The sequence below is a fragment of the Aptenodytes patagonicus genome, chromosome 5, assembly GCF_965638725.1.
Source record: "Aptenodytes patagonicus chromosome 5, bAptPat1.pri.cur, whole genome shotgun sequence".
Lineage (NCBI taxonomy): Eukaryota > Metazoa > Chordata > Aves > Sphenisciformes > Spheniscidae > Aptenodytes > Aptenodytes patagonicus.
The window spans coordinates 68,732,286-68,748,672 of NC_134953.1; the positions used below are offsets into that span (position 1 = coordinate 68,732,286).

General features: G+C 53.5%; 1 protein-coding gene across 4 annotated transcripts in view; it reads left to right on the forward strand.

The window, feature by feature from the left end:
* ERI3 (ERI1 exoribonuclease family member 3) overlaps window positions 1-16,387 on the forward strand; it is a 137,975-nt gene that overhangs the window by 82,298 nt on the left and 39,290 nt on the right. For all 4 annotated transcript variants that reach the window (XM_076340356.1, XM_076340359.1, XM_076340357.1 and 1 more), the window contains one exon: window positions 16,251-16,350. In XM_076340356.1, coding sequence (XP_076196471.1) covers window positions 16,251-16,350 — 100 coding nt within the window. The remainder of the gene's footprint in view (window positions 1-16,250; window positions 16,351-16,387) is intronic.

Genomic DNA, 16,387 nt, shown 5'->3' on the forward strand with positions numbered 1-16,387 from the left:
TCTGGATGTTTGCATAATGATGCACCAGCATCTGGCCCTGCGTTGCTAGCTCAGCATTCACACGTTTGGCGCGGCATCACCCCCTGCTCCAAGGTGTCTGTCCCAGGAGCTGGGTTACAAACCTCGCTGATGTTTGAGGGGTCATTTCTATTTCAGGCTTTTGACTCTGTGTCCTTCCTCCTAAGAGTGCTCCCACCCCCCTTTTGTGGAGCGAGCATGCCCCCCCTGGAAATTTTCAGCATTCCCATTATAAGCCCTTGTTTTTCTGGGAGCTGTGGAAATTCATTTCCAGCTGGTATGGGAGCGCTCTGGCTGGGAAGGCTCTGGCAAGCATCTTTCTTTCGAGGTTAAAAACATAATTTCAGTCTGACCTCTGAGTTTCGGAGCTTTTGTTGGTTTTCTCCACCCCCAGATGGTTTTTGTGTGTGATTTTAAAATAGCCTTCTTCTCTTGGTTGAAGCTAGCTGATGCGTCCGCTTCTCATTCGAGGATTGTTGTGTTTTATTAATGCTGTTATTATTCCATTACTGTCATTGTGCTCTTTTATAGCAAATAGCTTAATTTAGTTGAGATACACAGATGCTGAGAGTTTAAGTGAAATCTTCAGCACTTCGTATGCTGGGCACTGAGCAGATATTCCCTAAGCACTTTGGTATAAACCTTTCACTTAAATACAAATCAGCTGCTGAGGGAGTGCTGGGTGGCAGGAGTTTGGGAGAGGAGAGAAGGGGTGAGGGAGTACCTGTTTAGCATCCTAGGGAGGAAGACCTCATAGTCAAACGTGACTATAGGTGCTCGGGAATAAAGCTCCCACTGAGGGTTTCACCCCCAAGATGGGCTGTGATGGGGCCTTCTTCCCTACAAATGCTGCAGGGCAGGGGTAATTACACCACCAGCATTGCTGGGTTGCTTTGGGTTGGTTTTTTTTAGGGGTGGGAGGGCAGAGTGTGCTGCATTTTCATGGCTCCTGGGAGAGGTGGGGACTGGTCATGGTGTCACCCCGGAGCGGAAGATACAGTGCCATTGAAACCAAATTAATCTGGTTGAAGAACAACGTGGCCGCTGGAAAGCTGGACTGTGCTGTAAGTACTTCTTGGGGTAGAGGAAAGGGGTTGAGAAATAGCATTGCTGACAAGATGACTTAGGGGCCAAGGGTCCTGTTGTTAGAAATTACTTGGGTGCTTAAGCCTCCCGGGAAGTTGGTGCAATCAAGGCTCCAAAGTACCTTAGCTACTTTTGAAATTTTACCTCTTATTGTTGACAGATGTTCATCTGAAATGGGTGCTTCTTGCTTGGTGCCTCTGGGCACAATAACAATTGTTACTGTGATAACAATTCCAGATTGTCTCCTACACCTCTTTCCCTGCCTCCATCCCTTAAAAATTACAAAGGTGAAGCCAAAACCCTGTTAGTGCCACATTATTTGTGCACTTAACTCTTACTGCCTTGGCAAAACCTGCTGATCTTGATGCTGTCAGTGCCAAAATTACTTCATGGGGGCAGGGAAAGCCTAGAAGGGAGTAAGTAAAATGGAGCAAGCGGGTGCCATGCAGGCTGAGATGGTGCTGATGGCGGTGTCAGCTCAACTGAAGGTGTTCCCTCCACCTGGCCGTGGTGGGGAGGGAGTCATGTCCCTGCCAGACAGTCCTTCGGGGAGCAGCCCTGTGCCTTCCCCCTCTCCCACCCACAGCTCTAGGACACCCTCGTCTTCCTGGGTGTCCTAGAGCTGCGGGTGCACTCTACCCCTCTCTTGTGCCCCGCAGGGGCAGCCTCTTTGGGGTGCAGCTGGCAAAGACTTGCTTCCCCCTCTTTTCCTGCGGCCAAGTGAGGGAAGCAGCTCCCCGTGGCGCAGGGACAGGTGGGGGAGGAGGAGCGTGCTGGCCCACGCTGCCCGTCCCCAGTGTGCACTCATAATAGCTTGGGGGTCCATGGGGAGTTGTCGGGACCATTTTATCTCCCTGCTTTGAGGCAGCTTTGTGGCTTTATCTGGCTTTCGAGGTGACTGGGGTAGCTAACAACATGCACAGAGCATCCTCTGCGGAGGAGGCCTGGCACCCGGTTTTGCTAGAGGTCTGCTTTACCACTTATGAGAAACAAGTTAACCTCCCTTTGATCTCAGTTCACAGCTAACCCTTTAACAAAGTCCGGGATGTGCGAGGAAATCAATACTCAAGGCATTGAATTTAACACCAGCCATCAACTCAAGCGTAACACACACACTGACTGACTCCGATTACAAGGAGCGGGCTGGTTTGAAGCTTGTTTGCCAGCTCTCTGGGGTGGTGCGGGGCGGCAGCGGGGAGGGCAGGCGCGCTTTCACGGCTTGCTGTCACTTGGGGGGGAGTGAGAGGGACCTGGCGCGCTTTGCCATGTCCTCCCGATAGGCTCTGTCTCCTGGTGCCCCTTGTCTCTCTCCTTACGCCTCTGATTTGCAACCCTGCCAGCTGTTCCCTGACACAGGAGCAGAGAGCTTGGATGCTGTGCGCAGTCGCTGAACGCCTGTTTGTGTACACACATAATTGCTCTTTGCTGGTGAGGAGCTGTGGCAGGACTTGAAGCAGGGCAGGTTCTGCTGAGCCGGACAAAAAAGGTACTGCAAGTTAAAAATCTGAAAAATAAAATGCTGCAGGCGGGAAAGGTTGAGTGTCCGGTCAAGGAGGCAGCCGTGTCATTTCTTCAGCTCCAGTCCTCCTTGCGGAGATCTAATGAGATCAGTGGAGGGCTAATTGGGGCACCTTGTTCCATACCAGCCCTCGCTCTTTGCTGGCACATTGGCAGAAGGCGGCGGATGGGCTGCCTCGCACGGCTCTGTGGCCGGGGAAGCCAGGCGATCCATGGCCAAGCGCTTTCTAGACAGCCCATGAACCTCCTCGTCACATCTCAGCCCTCCAGCCCTCTGCTGCAGACCACCTCCCTGCCCCCGGGGGGGGCTTTTCTTCTCACTTGCTCTTGTTTCCATCAGCTGTAGCCAGAGCTGAGACAGAACACATAGGTTAGGGATGGGTTCACGGGGCAGCTGAAGGATGCTGAGAGGGCTGGGGTGAGCGTTACGTGACCCCACAGCTCTGTCCTTGTGCTGTGACTGTGTGGGGGCCATCCCTCCACTACTTACACTCAGTAATAACTCTGTTGAGCATGTGCTCCTGGGACCTGTTAGTCAGATCTCAGATCATGAGCAGACAGCAACTAGGCAAATCCTAATAGCATTTCCCAGGTGCGCTGGCAAGGAAGGGCCAGCCGAGCCGCTGAATCTGGCCTTGGCAGCGGCAAGGCAGTGATGCCTCCTTGTACAGGGAGTGGGGCCGAAGAGCATCCATGTGGCCAGATGTCACGGCCCTCCCCAGCGCCTTACTACAGGCAGAGCTGCAGGCACAGCTAGAAGTCATGACCAGAGAGTGTCCCGGCTTGCCCGGTAAGGAGACCCTGGCTGGCTGGCTGCAAGAGAGGGTGGTTGCTGCCTGTGTCCTTGAGGGAGCCTGGCCTGGCTGGCAGTCGGTGAGCCTGGTGGCACCAAAGAGCCGTGGCAGTGCCTTTTGCTCCCCTGGGAGATATGAGTTGAGGCCTTGGGGACCCAATGCCCTTATTTTTCTATCACCCATGTCATCCATCCCCTGTGACCTTCTCAGCACCGTAACACAGTGCTGGTCTCCTCTCCCCTGTCCAGGTAGCCAGTCTTGCCCCCCACTCCTGCCTGGCCATAGCTGCTGCAGTTCATCCCCGCATGCCTCCTTTAATAACCTCTTCTCAGGACCTCACCATGTCCTCCTCTCGGGTCCCTTTATTCTCTGCTTTCCTGACCTGTTTCCAAATCGATTCTCTTGCGGCGTGCTGCCTGGTCCCTCGGACCATCTCCTTCTGTTTGCTCTTCCATCAAAATCGGGGACCCTCAATTTTGCCGCCTGCTGTCCCAGTAGGCTGTGCTGGCTGGGCCCGTGTGCGTTTCCTGCTTGCCTGGTGTTTGCATCCATCAGAGCTCTTAGAGGCGCCTCTGCTTTAACCTCCTCAGTTTTAACCCTGACCTGAGTCAACAATCATGAGGAAGAGCTGCTGCTTAGATGATCCAGTGTAAACTCTACCTTTGATTAGACAGGTATCATCCCCAGGCACTGGCGCGGCAGCGCCTTGTTAACTTTCCTTGGTGTTCCCTCACTGCAGCCATGAGAGCCTCCGACGCGGGCAAGGGACGCGGCTGCTGCCCTCATAATCTTTATTGATCTTTTCCCTGATGCCTCGTGCATTGTATTCTCTTGCCTTTCTCTTGCTCTTCCAGCTGCCTCTCCTCTGAGCGGCTTTGCATCTTGTGGGAGTGCTGAGAAACTCTGTTTTATTCGATTCTTGCAGAGCAGTAACACTCAGAGGCCCCGACAGCTCTGTTGGGTCGGTGCTGTGCCAAATACGAAAGATTGGGTTTTGCTCCTGAGAGTCTGCTGTCTGGGAGGAGGAGGTAAGAGGGAGCAGGGCACATGTTTCATGCCCCTCTGGTCTGTCCTGTATGAGCCAGTTTCTCTGCATCGTGCCAGAGGTGAGTTTTGGAGAAGGTCTTGGATCTGTCCCAGGAAGGCGTGGTGGACATGAGAGTGTGGAAGGAGTTGTAGGATGTGACCAGAGGGAGAGATGTATGTGGTAAGACGTGCAGGCAAGTGAGTAGAAGTGGTGAGAAGGTCCTGCAGGATCACCCTCTGATTTCTTTCCCATCCCTCAGGGCCTGGATTTCAAGAACAGATTATGAAACTGAGATGTGAACCTGCTGGTTGCCCAGCATCCTTCCCTCACTGCCAGCCTGCAAGCACCTAACCTTGAAAATGCCAGGTAGCAAAAACCAGGGGGTTGAATTGCTTTGTCTCGCACCTTCAATGTGAACGGACCTGCAGTCATACAGCACCTCCCCTACGCTTCTTTCTTGGTAACCTGTCTGCGGGTCTCTGCCCTTGGCAGTCCCATCCTCCCCGTCTGGCATGTTTGGGCACAGCAGCCGAACCATCACCAGGCATGTCCCTTCCAAAAATGTCCAGAGCACTGTGTGCTGAGAGATGCCGTGCATGGTGCAAAGGAGCGGTGTGTCTGCTCTGGACAAATGGCTTTGTTTTGCACTGGAAAAACTGGAGTCAAAATGTCACGTCAGTGTTTCGCACAGGAATAGATTGCTCCTTTCCAGAGAGTGGCATTTCTGTCACTGGGTTTTACTTTGTGGTTCCGAAGCAGAACTGTTCCCACACAGTGAAACGAGACAATATTTTGGCTTTTCCATCCTGGTTTAGGATGAAAGGCAATGTCAGAGCATCGGTGTTTCAGTGGGGTGGACGTGGTTTCCCAGCCCATTACAGCAAGAGCACGCTCCCTGCCAGGAGGCGAGGATGAGTCCCGGGGATGTGCTGCTTCTGCTTCCAGCACGTTTGATCCAGCCCGGCTCTTTCGAGGTGTGTGGAAATGAGCTACAATCTCATCATTCCTGCGGAGGCTTCTCGGAGGAGGTAGCGGAAGGGTCACAGTGCCTCTGGAAATCTCCCTTCAGGCGATGTGCCGTCGCATTTCACAGCAGACAGACAGAATAACCTTTAGGGCATGATAAGAGGCAGCATTTTGAACTCCGAGCCGGGGAGCTCGGGAGCTCATTTCTCTGACACATCATCTGTGTCCCTGCCGCTTCCTGCATCCCCCTGAAATACCTTTGTCCTAATCCATCACTTCCTTAGCTGGAATTAAAAAAAAAAAGCTGGGGAGTTGGTCACTTGTGTGCCGACCATGCAGAAACCAGCCTCCCCTGCGGGAACGCACCCAGACCCTCTGCCGTGGCCAATTTTGCCTTAATTTGAGCCACTCTCAGCCTGCGTGGAGGTGGCGGGCTGCCCCGCCAAGCCAGCCCCCGGCAGCAGCATGACTCCCCCGCCCTCTCTCGCCTTCCCTGCATCACAGCCTCCCCGGAGAGGTGCGGTACTTGGGTCCTGAGCTGGTTTTTTTCCCCCAGATTTATCTGACGCGGTCGTGGGGAGATGAGCAGGCTGGAGCCGGGCGAGCTGGGGCACGTGCAGGCTGGCACGGGCTGCCCTTATAAACCGGAGGCTCCCACGGCAGCTCCGTGCCGTGTGTTACCGGCTGTGCAGCACTGGGAGGAAAGCGCTGGCTCTCCCTCCTCCCCTCTCTGGAGTAAATAATGGTACTTTTTATTTAGCTATTATTTCCCAGTGGCGGATATCTCCTCGGCTGTCTGTTTAACTATCTTTATCTCGCCCTCCTTCTCTGTTTGATATAGTTATAGATAAACAGATAGCTACCTTAGTAAATAACATGTTTTAAGAGACCGGTGGTATGGTTAACATAGTGCAGCAGCTGTTGATTTGTCTTTCACTGTTGGTTTTATTTTTTTTCTTAAGGAAATGCTTTAAATAAGGGATACTTCATCTATTAAAAAAAAATACACTTGTAGCAGCTGCTAAGCCCATCCATAAGCCTGCTTTACGTTGTATTTGTGATGGGACTGACAGTGCATGGAGGAGCCTGATTATACACAATTCCATTTTAGCAAGCCCTGCGATGTAATTTCACAGGGCGATCAGTGTTTGAATGTAATAGCAGCCTGTGCTAAGGTGTCAGAATATTAAAGGCGCTAATGGAAAAGCTCCCTGGTACACAAGGGGGACAGCATTACAGGAGACGTCGCAGATGGCTGGGCACTAAACTAATGGGGCAGGATCCAAGAAGGGAAAAAAAACCTAGAGAAGGGAGAGCTCACGGGAGCACGGGCACCTGCTTCCCTCTCACACGGAAATTAAACAGCAAGCGAGGGAGAGGCGAGCGTGTGCGTGTGTAAAAATAGAAATCGAGGGGGGAAAATACCCCCTTCGGAAGGGCTTGAAGGTTTTGACAGTGAGCCCGACACTGGCTTTGCTTGGGAAAGGCATGGGGTTAGATTAAAGGGGTGCGTGTTTGGGGGACTTTGGGGCATGTCTGAGCATCGCAGCCGTCGTTCATGGCCCTGGAAAGACAGGAAGGGTGTGATCGGTGGATACTATTACCCATCCTCATGTAATATGGCAAAACCACAGCTCTCTCTGGTGGTTCTTGATCTCCAGCTAAATCCAAGGAGGGCAAGATTTGTCCACCTTGATCCTGCCCCAGCAGCTCAGCTCTGCAGCATGGCACATCTCCTGGGGCCCTGTCATGCCGTTTTCTGTCCTCATGTATCCAGGGGCTGATGGAGGGTCTGATTCCGGGGCAGTGCCAACATTTGCATGTTTTCCAGCACCGTTGGAGGCATCTTCCCCTTCCCCCTGAACCCCGAGTTTCCCCAGGAGCAGCCAGAATTGGACTGGTCTGTTCTTGTCTGCGTGGAGAGGCAACCATGGCTGCGGTGAATCATCTATGAAGTGTGTTTGTGGGTTTTCCTTGGGGTCATACCCGGCTTCCCCACTCTGCCGGCCACGGTGCTGTGGTGGGGAAAGGCTTAGTGCTGCTTTCCTGCTTGAATTGGCCCCGCAGGGGCTGGGACGGTCCCTGGGGGATGGCATCGCAGGACATGAGCCCATCCTTCCCAGGCCTGGAGTGGTAAATCAGCCGCGTGTAGGTACTCCCTGGTAGCTGTCTGCCATGTCGTCATGTGACTCTGTCTTTCAGGTGCTAATTGGGAGCTGCTTGTGTATCTCAGTGTTGGGAGCTGATTGCATACATCAGCGTAGCCCAGCCTGGATCTCGGTCACCCTGCAGTGCAGCCAGAAATGCCAGGACATTGTGAAAAGGCAGCCCTGTTCAAACAGACATGTCCTGTGTCTCAAGGGCAGGGCCACTTGTCCCGGACCGGGAAAGGTGCTGGGCATGTGTCCTCCAGCCCCTTGTCTCCGCAGCAGCCCCTGGGTTCCTGCTGCGATGCTCTGCTCGGACGCCTGACCCCAAGCCCAGACCCCCCCAGTCCTGCCAGCAGCCTCCATCCTTGAGCTGCTTTCTTGGCGGTTTAGGGCTCTGCTTGTCCCCTCTCCTGGGCCAACACTGGCTTGTGCATGCCCCAGCCTTATTTCCCAGCCCTCCAGGACCCAGACCTGTAGCTTTGTTTTGCTTGTGACCAAACCCGGGGCTTGGACCCAGGTCTCCACAGCATTAACCTAGTGTGTCGCCAGCCGCAGAGCACACAGCAGTCGAGAACATTTTATCCAGGATAATCCCTAGCCTGGGAGCAAGGCAGAGACTGTTCTTGTTCAAACACAGGGAAATGTGAAGCCTAAACCGCTTGGCACTTTGACACTCCGGAGTCAGGCACACCGGTGTTTTTCTATTGCAGCCTAAACCAGGGCACGTGCTAATCCTGCATGGCGGCAGGGCCACCTCCCTACTGCCTGTCGGGGTCACGGCATCCAAATGCACCCCGGAGAAGGGCTGTTGGTGGCTGCAGGGTCCATCCTGCCTCTCCTGAAGTTAAGAGGGGTTTTGACAGTGAATTTGCACGGCTGTGGCTGAGGGGTGGTATTGCCGGGACATGGGCAGGCTGAGGCTGCTCAGGCATGTGTCTGGGTGGGAAGAAGGGCCAGGCATGAGATCATTGCGTGCCTCAGTTTCCCTTTTGCAGTGCTCCTATGGACAGAGATCTGATGGCAAGGGCTGCTTCTTTTAGTAAGGAGAAAGCACATACAGTTATGCTGCATCCTCCACATCTTATCTGACACCTTGCTGCTTTCCCTTAAGCTTGACCTGTCCTCCTCCCATGGACTGGGAGCACCTCGCTTCTGTGAAGCACTTCCCAAAGGTGGGCAGAGCCAGGCAGTTCCTGTGTGCCCAGCGCTCACCTTTCCAAAAAGAGACTGTCGTATTTTTATTTGTTTAATTTACTGCCTGACGTGAGGCATAAAGATGTGGCTGTTTTAACAACCAGCTTTGCAAATGGACTGAGGTGGACACCAGCTGGGCTTGCCAAAGGTTGCTTGGCAAGGCTAGGTAGGGCTGGGAAGGTGGCTCGTGTGTCGAGGGCTCCCTGCTCGTCCAGGACATGTGAGAAGGTGTCTGTGTGGCACTGGTCTCCGAAAAACGTTCACGTGCCATTGCATGAAGAGGGCAGAGCACCAGGCAGGGTCCCAGCACCTTTTCGGCAACGTGGAAGGATTGTGTCCAGATCCCGTCCTCCCACTGCAGGGTGCTGGCAATGGCAGGAATTTCCAAGGGCAGCACTTGCTTCCACCTAAGTGGGGCCAGACCCATTTGTGGTGTCCCAACGTTCGGTGTGTCAGCCCCTCTCCTTCCCCCCGCAGCTCTTGTGGGGTTTGTGCTCCAGAGAGGGACATTCCCTGGGAAAGGGCACGGCTCACATCTTTGCCTGCGTCCTCCCATGTCCAAACCCCAGCCAAACCACCTCCTGCTCAGCGGCACTGCCGATTTATTTGGCAGAGGACAAACGCCCTCTACTCTCGTTACCCCCACCCCTTAATTATTAGCACAGATGTTTAATCCGAGGCTTCAGTGGGTGCCACGTTGGCCACAAGTTGTTTTCGTGCACCCGGTGCCACTCACAAGTGTCCGGGGAGCTGGGTGCACTGAGAAAAAGTAATTAAACGTGAACAGTGTTAATGCTGTACCTGGTCAGTCTGGAGGCCCCTCTTGCCGCTGTGTTTGTAAAAATTAAATGCCTCTTATTAGCGGCGCAGCAGAGATCTGTAATACGCATGGACAGAAAGGCAGGGATGGATGGAGTTGGTGTCAGGGCAGCAATTGCTTATCATGCCTTATCTGGGAATATGAAACTGTATTGCATGACATCCAGAGGCAGGCTGAATAGATATGCCAATTCATCTCGAGCCCGGGCTTTGACAAGCTAGACTGCCCTTGTTGAAAGGCATCAGTCAAACAAGAGCTGCTGGCTGCTTTTCCCTTTCTTATACTTTCTCTCGCTCCCGCGCTCCCTCTCCCTCTCTCGCCGCCTCCCCTCCCTCCGCCTTTTTTTTTCTAAGCTTTTTCCACACAAAATTGAAAAGCTTTGGAAATAATAATAATAAAAGCCCCCCAAACTAATACCGTTTTAAGTACAGCCCCCCTCCCTCTCCAAATGGGATTGATAAGGAACCCCAGTGTATGAAGGCATGTTTAGATAACATTGAGAATATTATAGCGAGTGAGAGAAAGTAGGGGGAAAAGCTTCCTGCCGCGTCTAAGCCGGGAAAGGCGACGACACCCTGGCTAATACGAGTGTTTAATATTTGATGTGTTGGGATAAAGCAGGATCACCTTCGAATTGAATTGAGTGTCAGAATGAGAATCTATTACTGAAATTCTTGTGTGATTTGACAGCAAAGCAGACGATGTTATTCTTCACTAGTTACCGCAATCTTCTCCCCTACATCACTTAAATATTTTTTTCTTTGCTTGAGTAAACACACATTATCCTTTTTTTTTTCCACCCCCCTTTCCTTTTTTCTCTCCCTCTTTTATACTTTTTTTTTTCTTAAATCAAACCTGCCTTTCGCAGGGCTGATGGACTAGATTGTTATTTCTTTATTTGTCCTATTAAATGGAATTCCTGATCGTTTAATCCTGCTTTTGTAAGTGATTTAAAAATACTTGAAAAGCTGTGAATGTGGCAGCACTTCTGACTAAACTGCTTAAAAGGGACACGTTACACCTGGGTTTAGCTCCTGCCTCCCGACAGCCAGCGAGGGCAGCGGGCTCCAGCGCCGCGGGGGGCTGAACCATCCCTGGCTCCGTGCCTCTGTCCTGCCGGACAAGCTTTCCTCCGTGCCTTCCCTGCGGCAGACGAGCTCTACCATTGTCAGCCGGGGCTTGGCAAGCTGCTTATTCATTACCTGCCTCTTCTTTAATTGCATTCAGCCCTGATCCAGCAGCCTTGCTACTAAATGATTTGGTGGTGGGGTCAGGCCGTAATTGTCATTAGATTTGCCTTGTGTCGTGCCAGAAAGTCTGCATGGCAAGAAATCCCAGCAAGAAATGTCCACATCCCATCCTTGAAGTGGGCTTCAGGTGGCATGCAATTAAAATGGGATGTCGAGGGACCACCCTGGAGTCCCCGGTGTCCTGGGAGCCGTGTGGGGTTGGCCTCAAAGACACCCCCAACCCCAAAACCTTACGGTTACTGGGTGGCACTGAAAACATTTTAAGCTGTGTTTAAAAGCCCACTTAGTTGTAGACATGACCTCTTTTTTTCTTCCCACCATACAAAGTAATATAAAACCTTGACACCTCATTGTGGCAGCAGTGGAATGAGGGGAGTTAGAGGGAAATGCTTATTTTGGGCGGATGTGGTGTGCAGCTGACATGACAAGAGGAAGAAGATGGTTTTGCTGTCGTGAAGCCATTTTCTCCATTGCGAAAATGTCAGGGGGGTCGGCTCTGATCGGCTGGCTACTGTGCCCAGCTTGATCCTGGGGGAGCACAGCCAGCACCCGCTGCTTGCCCAAGCTGAGGGCAGCTGGGGAGATCTCACGGCCGCTTTCTATCTGTTTAAAAACATGATTTTCTCAGGAGTCTTTTTGAAATTCTTAATGGAAACTTTCAGCAAAAACCACCACTTTTTTTTTATTCCTTAGTCCCCACACATCAGCATCTTCTCAAACCGCTGAGCCCCTTTGCTCCTGGGAGGATTTTTTTCCAAAAGGAAATATTTTCTCCCTGCCTGAAAGTGTCCGTATTAATATTAAAATTACAATTAGCGGGTGAAACATTTAAAACCTCTTGATGGGACATGAAAAATGACAGGGTTGCCAGACTGGGCAGGGCAGGAGGGGGCTCTGTACCGGTCCTGGCAGTTCTTGCTGCCGTGGTTTGTGAACATGCTTGTGCCATTGCAAAGCACAAAGCCCCGCTCCCCTCCTGCCCTTCAGCTAAAGCACCCAGGGTGGTGCAACGCCGGCAGCTTTAGTGGAGGGCAGAGGGGCTGGGGGGCTGACTGAGCAGGTCACAGCATCGGCACGTGCAGAAAGGATGGGGCTGGCTCTGTCGGTGTCGGCATGTTGCCCTAGCAGAGCTCCAGCAGCTCCGTGAGGACCAGCCCAGCCCCTCCCTGCGCGTGCGGGAAGGATTTGTGGGGCTCCCCGTGGAAGTGAGCATCCTGACCTCTCACAGGTGCCCTGTTTGCATGATGCGGGATGTTAAATCTTGCCTTAATGTGACTGCCGAATACCAGTTTTTGTGAAGTGTGCCGGGCACTTCCCCATAAATAAATGATGGAGCATTATTCAGTCCACTTAGATCAATACATCAGCTTGACAAGTTCCAGTTCTGGGAATTTTCTGACCCCCTGGAACATCTTCTCTGCAGCTGTGCTGCTTATAAACCACAGTGTGTAGCCCAAACAAGCTCCAGGGAGTGGGGCATCAGGACCCGGCTGTGTTGGCGCTGCCACCTTGCTGGCCCTGGCATTGCTGGGGACAGGGGCTGTTGCACTGGGATTGCAGCAAGGGCAGGCAGGGTGAACCTGGTGCAAAACTAGGCACTGTTTTTACAAGAACTGGACAAATCCTGCGTTCTTCCCCCTGCAAGCAGCACCGTGGCACTGCCCAGCATCGCTGGTGTGCCCTCCGTGCGCTCCTGCCTCAGCTGAGAGGACCATCTTTGACCCACAGCGCTACTAGAAGTGGTCCATGGAGCTCTTGTTTCAGGCTCTTTGCAAATTGAGGCCGATGTGGCATGGCCACCAGGAAGTTTTGTGACCCGGTGCAACAGGAGAGTGATCTCAGACCCCCTTTGCTTTATTATAAAGCCAGCACCAGATGCTGTGATTCTGCGCACACAGCATCTCCCTGCCCCAGGCTGCTGTACCCCCATGTCTTATCCTCTAATAGCTCCCCACCTTTGTTTTTTGGATTTTCTGCAGGTTATGTGAGGTACGGGTTACCTAAGGACTTACCTCCCTGTACTGACACTTTTAACAGGGTGTGGATTTGTGGATTATCTGTGGTGCTGGCTCTATGCATGGAAACACAGTATGTTCCTAATCTCCTGCTGCTGTTAGCTCACATTTATCACAGCAGTATCTGCTTACCTTTGATTCAAGATCCCTACATCAGGGACCCAGGGTGGTATTTGTCTGTGAACTGCTGCGTATGCCTATGGGATTGTATAAGTAAATAAATATAATTAATAATCATCTGACTTCAGAGCAGCATTGGCAGGGAGGTAAATGTAGCCTTCATAGAATTAAAAACAAAATCAGGAAAAAGGTATGCTGGTATGAAGGGAAATAATTGTGTTCAAGCTGCTTGAAAATTATTCTGCAAACATTTTTGGGGTGGTTTTGAGCAGATCAGAGGCACTGAGTTTGTCTGTAAATCAGAATTTTGACCAAAACCATCTAAAAATAGCTTTTTCAAAAGATGTCTACATTTTTTATCAATTAAAATGCAGATGAAAATAAAATGCCACAGGGTCCTGGCCCTGCTTCAGTGTCTGACCTAGAAGGGAGCAACCCAGTCCCTGCAACACCAAGACTGAAGCAGAGGGAGGGACAAATTAGTGTGATTTCCTGGCAAAAAAGGTTTCATGGCATTTTTTTAAATCCTTTGGCATGCGAGCAAACCAGGGGCATCTTGGACTTTCTCAGGGTTTGCCGTAGGGATAAGCGCTGAAGGGGCAGGTGTCTGCGCCGCTGTGGCGGCCGTGCGGGGCTGGAGCAGCGGAGGAGCTGGCAGGGTAGCGGCTGCGGATGGCACCAGTTTCCCGGCGGCTGCAGTGAGCCGGCGGCTGCGGTGAGCCAGTGGCTCGCCGCCAGCCACAGCCACCCCGGCGGGCTGGGGAGCCCTGCGTTGGGGAGCCTCCGGCACTTTCTGCCTCCCTTTAACAGTCAGAAGAAGAACTTTCCTGTTTAAAGATTAAACGTTGTCTTTAAATATTAAATAGCAAAGCTCCTCGCTCTTGATTGCGTGGCTGCTGCTGGCAGGCGGCTCAGAATTGCCAATTTTAATTAAAAAACTTTGTTTTCCAACGCAGCCTAGCGATGGCTCCTCCTCCCAGCCGGGGCTGGCTGGCCTCTCCCCTGGCCTGCCTTCATCTCTGCCTCTCTGCCTGCATTTCCCTCTGCCTGCAGCAAAGTGACGGTCCCTGCCAGCCCTGAAGTGTGAGTCTGGGGCTGATCAATGCCCCTGGCACTTCCTTCCAAAACCCCAGGAAAAACAATTAAAACCCGATCGATACTGCAGGCAGCTTTGAATATGCATAAGTGCACACTTGACCTTCAGTGGTCAGGCCAACTGCCACCCGGGCTGCTTAGCTAGTTTGCTCAGGTATTGCTGCTGTACCAAATGACCTTGATTAGGAAAGCAAAACGCAATGCAAAGATGGGCCCCGTGCTGATCCTGGGGACGGGGCACACGCCGACAGCTCCCTGCTGACGCGGCTGCTGTGGGGCTGGGGGAGGCAGGCTGGGGTTGGCACTAGAGCCCAGCTGTCAGGAGCTTTCCAGAGCTGTCCCCATGGCTTTCCCAGGATCTTGCCAGCCTCCCGCTGTGCTCCCTCGGTTGCTCCTGGCCAGGGTCCGAGGGATGTGTCTGGGCTGGGAAGGCAGCCTGCGATACGGTAGCTCAGAGCCTGCCTAGCCCCAGTGCAGGGACAGCCCTGCTCCCTTCCTGTCCCATGCATCCTCCCTCCAAAGTGTGCGGGGACACCCCTTCCCCAGGGATGCCCCCCACTGCCGGTGATCCCAGGCCTGGATCTGCTGGTGCTGAGCACGGGGACCTTCCTGCGCTTTGCCTGGGCTTGCTTTTTGGGACAGAGCCCAGGAGAGGGAGCCACACGTGGAGCCGCTGCTGCCATCACCCAGGGCCACCCAGTAGGTGGGTGGAGGGGTCCCATCCTGCACCCTGACCCCCCGGCTCCCCCCTGCCCCACGGCCAGCTGGCCTGCATCCCGGCCACAGCGATGAAGATACCAGAGCATGTTTGTTGAAGGCAAAGGAAACCTCACCGTTGTGTACACAAAGTGTAATTTCAGTGAATTATGCATAGACTTAATTAGGAGTTTTAATTGCTAATCATCTCCCAACAGGATTAGCAATGCTGTCTATTAATTATCTGTGGAGCCCTCTGTTTTGCTAAGGCAGGAGTAACAAAGCAGCATGAATGGTTACGTAGGCCAGTAATAAATTAACTCCCCCAAGCCCCATAGCTCCCGGGGGGCTGCTGGCAGCGAGGGCTGCTGGCAGCGGGGGCTGCGTAGGGGCTGGCCCTGCCCGTGCCAGGCAGAGCAGCAGGTAGTGGAGGCAGAGGGACTGGCAGCAAGTCCCTGTGGCAGGCAGGTGGGTGGTGGGCTGGGGGGGGACCGCTCAGCTCCACTTGCCCAGTTCGGCCCCGTTCTCACTGCAGAGAGCATCTCCCCCGGTGTGCCCAGCCCATGGAGGGTGTCAGCAATGCCCCACTGCGCCGTGGCCGCGGTTAGCGATGATCCCCGCTGTAGGAGGGAGATAGGGGCTGCTGGATTGACCTGATCTCATCTGGGGACAATGGCCCTCACGGCAGCAGAGATAGCGCCGGCATGAGCGACGCTAAGCCCACGCACCCTTCTTACTGCTCACAATGCAGCACTGAGCTTAATTCCTCAAGATGAAGAAGATACGTGGCTGTCAGGCTGTAATTACAGCCGTGCGTGTGACATGGAGGCCCGTCTGCTTTCACGTTTGTGTTGTCCAGTGGGTTTTTGTGCTGCTCGGGCTCCTGCCTGCCTCGCTCCTGCTGGGAGCCCTGCCGGGGGACGCAGCAGGGACGGAGCCGGCTCCCTCTGGCCAGGCTGTGGGCTCTGTGCAGTGGGGTGAGCAGTGCTGGCTCCCGGTGATGGAGAGTCCCAAGGCAGCTGGGGCTCTGGGGATGGAAAGGAGAGGGGAGGCTGGGAGGGCTGTGCTTGCCAGAGGGGAAGGGGGCTGCTGGCCCCCTGCAGACTCCTGCTGACCCCATCCTTGGGGGGGATGATGTTGGAGCAACCCAGGGACATGTGGGATGAGCTCGCAGCTGCCAGCTCGCCCCAGCATGGCAAAGGTGGACTCAGGTGATGCTGATCTGGCACAGTGGCCAGCAAACCTCGTCAGGGTTGTCACCTGTACGAGGACAGGCCCTGGACACCTCTTCTCTGAGGAGCACCAGGTGGGACAGGCCAGGGTGAGGGTGCTTTGTGCAGGTGGCTCCAGGAGAGCTGCTGCAAGGGCGATGCACGGGTCTTCACTGAATGCGGCAAACACAGACCCACGCCAGCCCCGGGAGCAGCCAGGCCTGGGCGAGTACAAAACATGTCTGCACATGGGCTGTGCACTGGTCTGACTCTCTGCTTCTCTCTTCCAGGCGTACAGCTTTGCCATGGGGAGTTGGCCAAAGAACGGGCTCTTAGACATGAACAAAGGACTGAACCTACAGCACATAGGGAGGCCTCACAGCGGGATAGGTGAGTGATGCTGCCCTGCACCCTTCCCATCCCCACG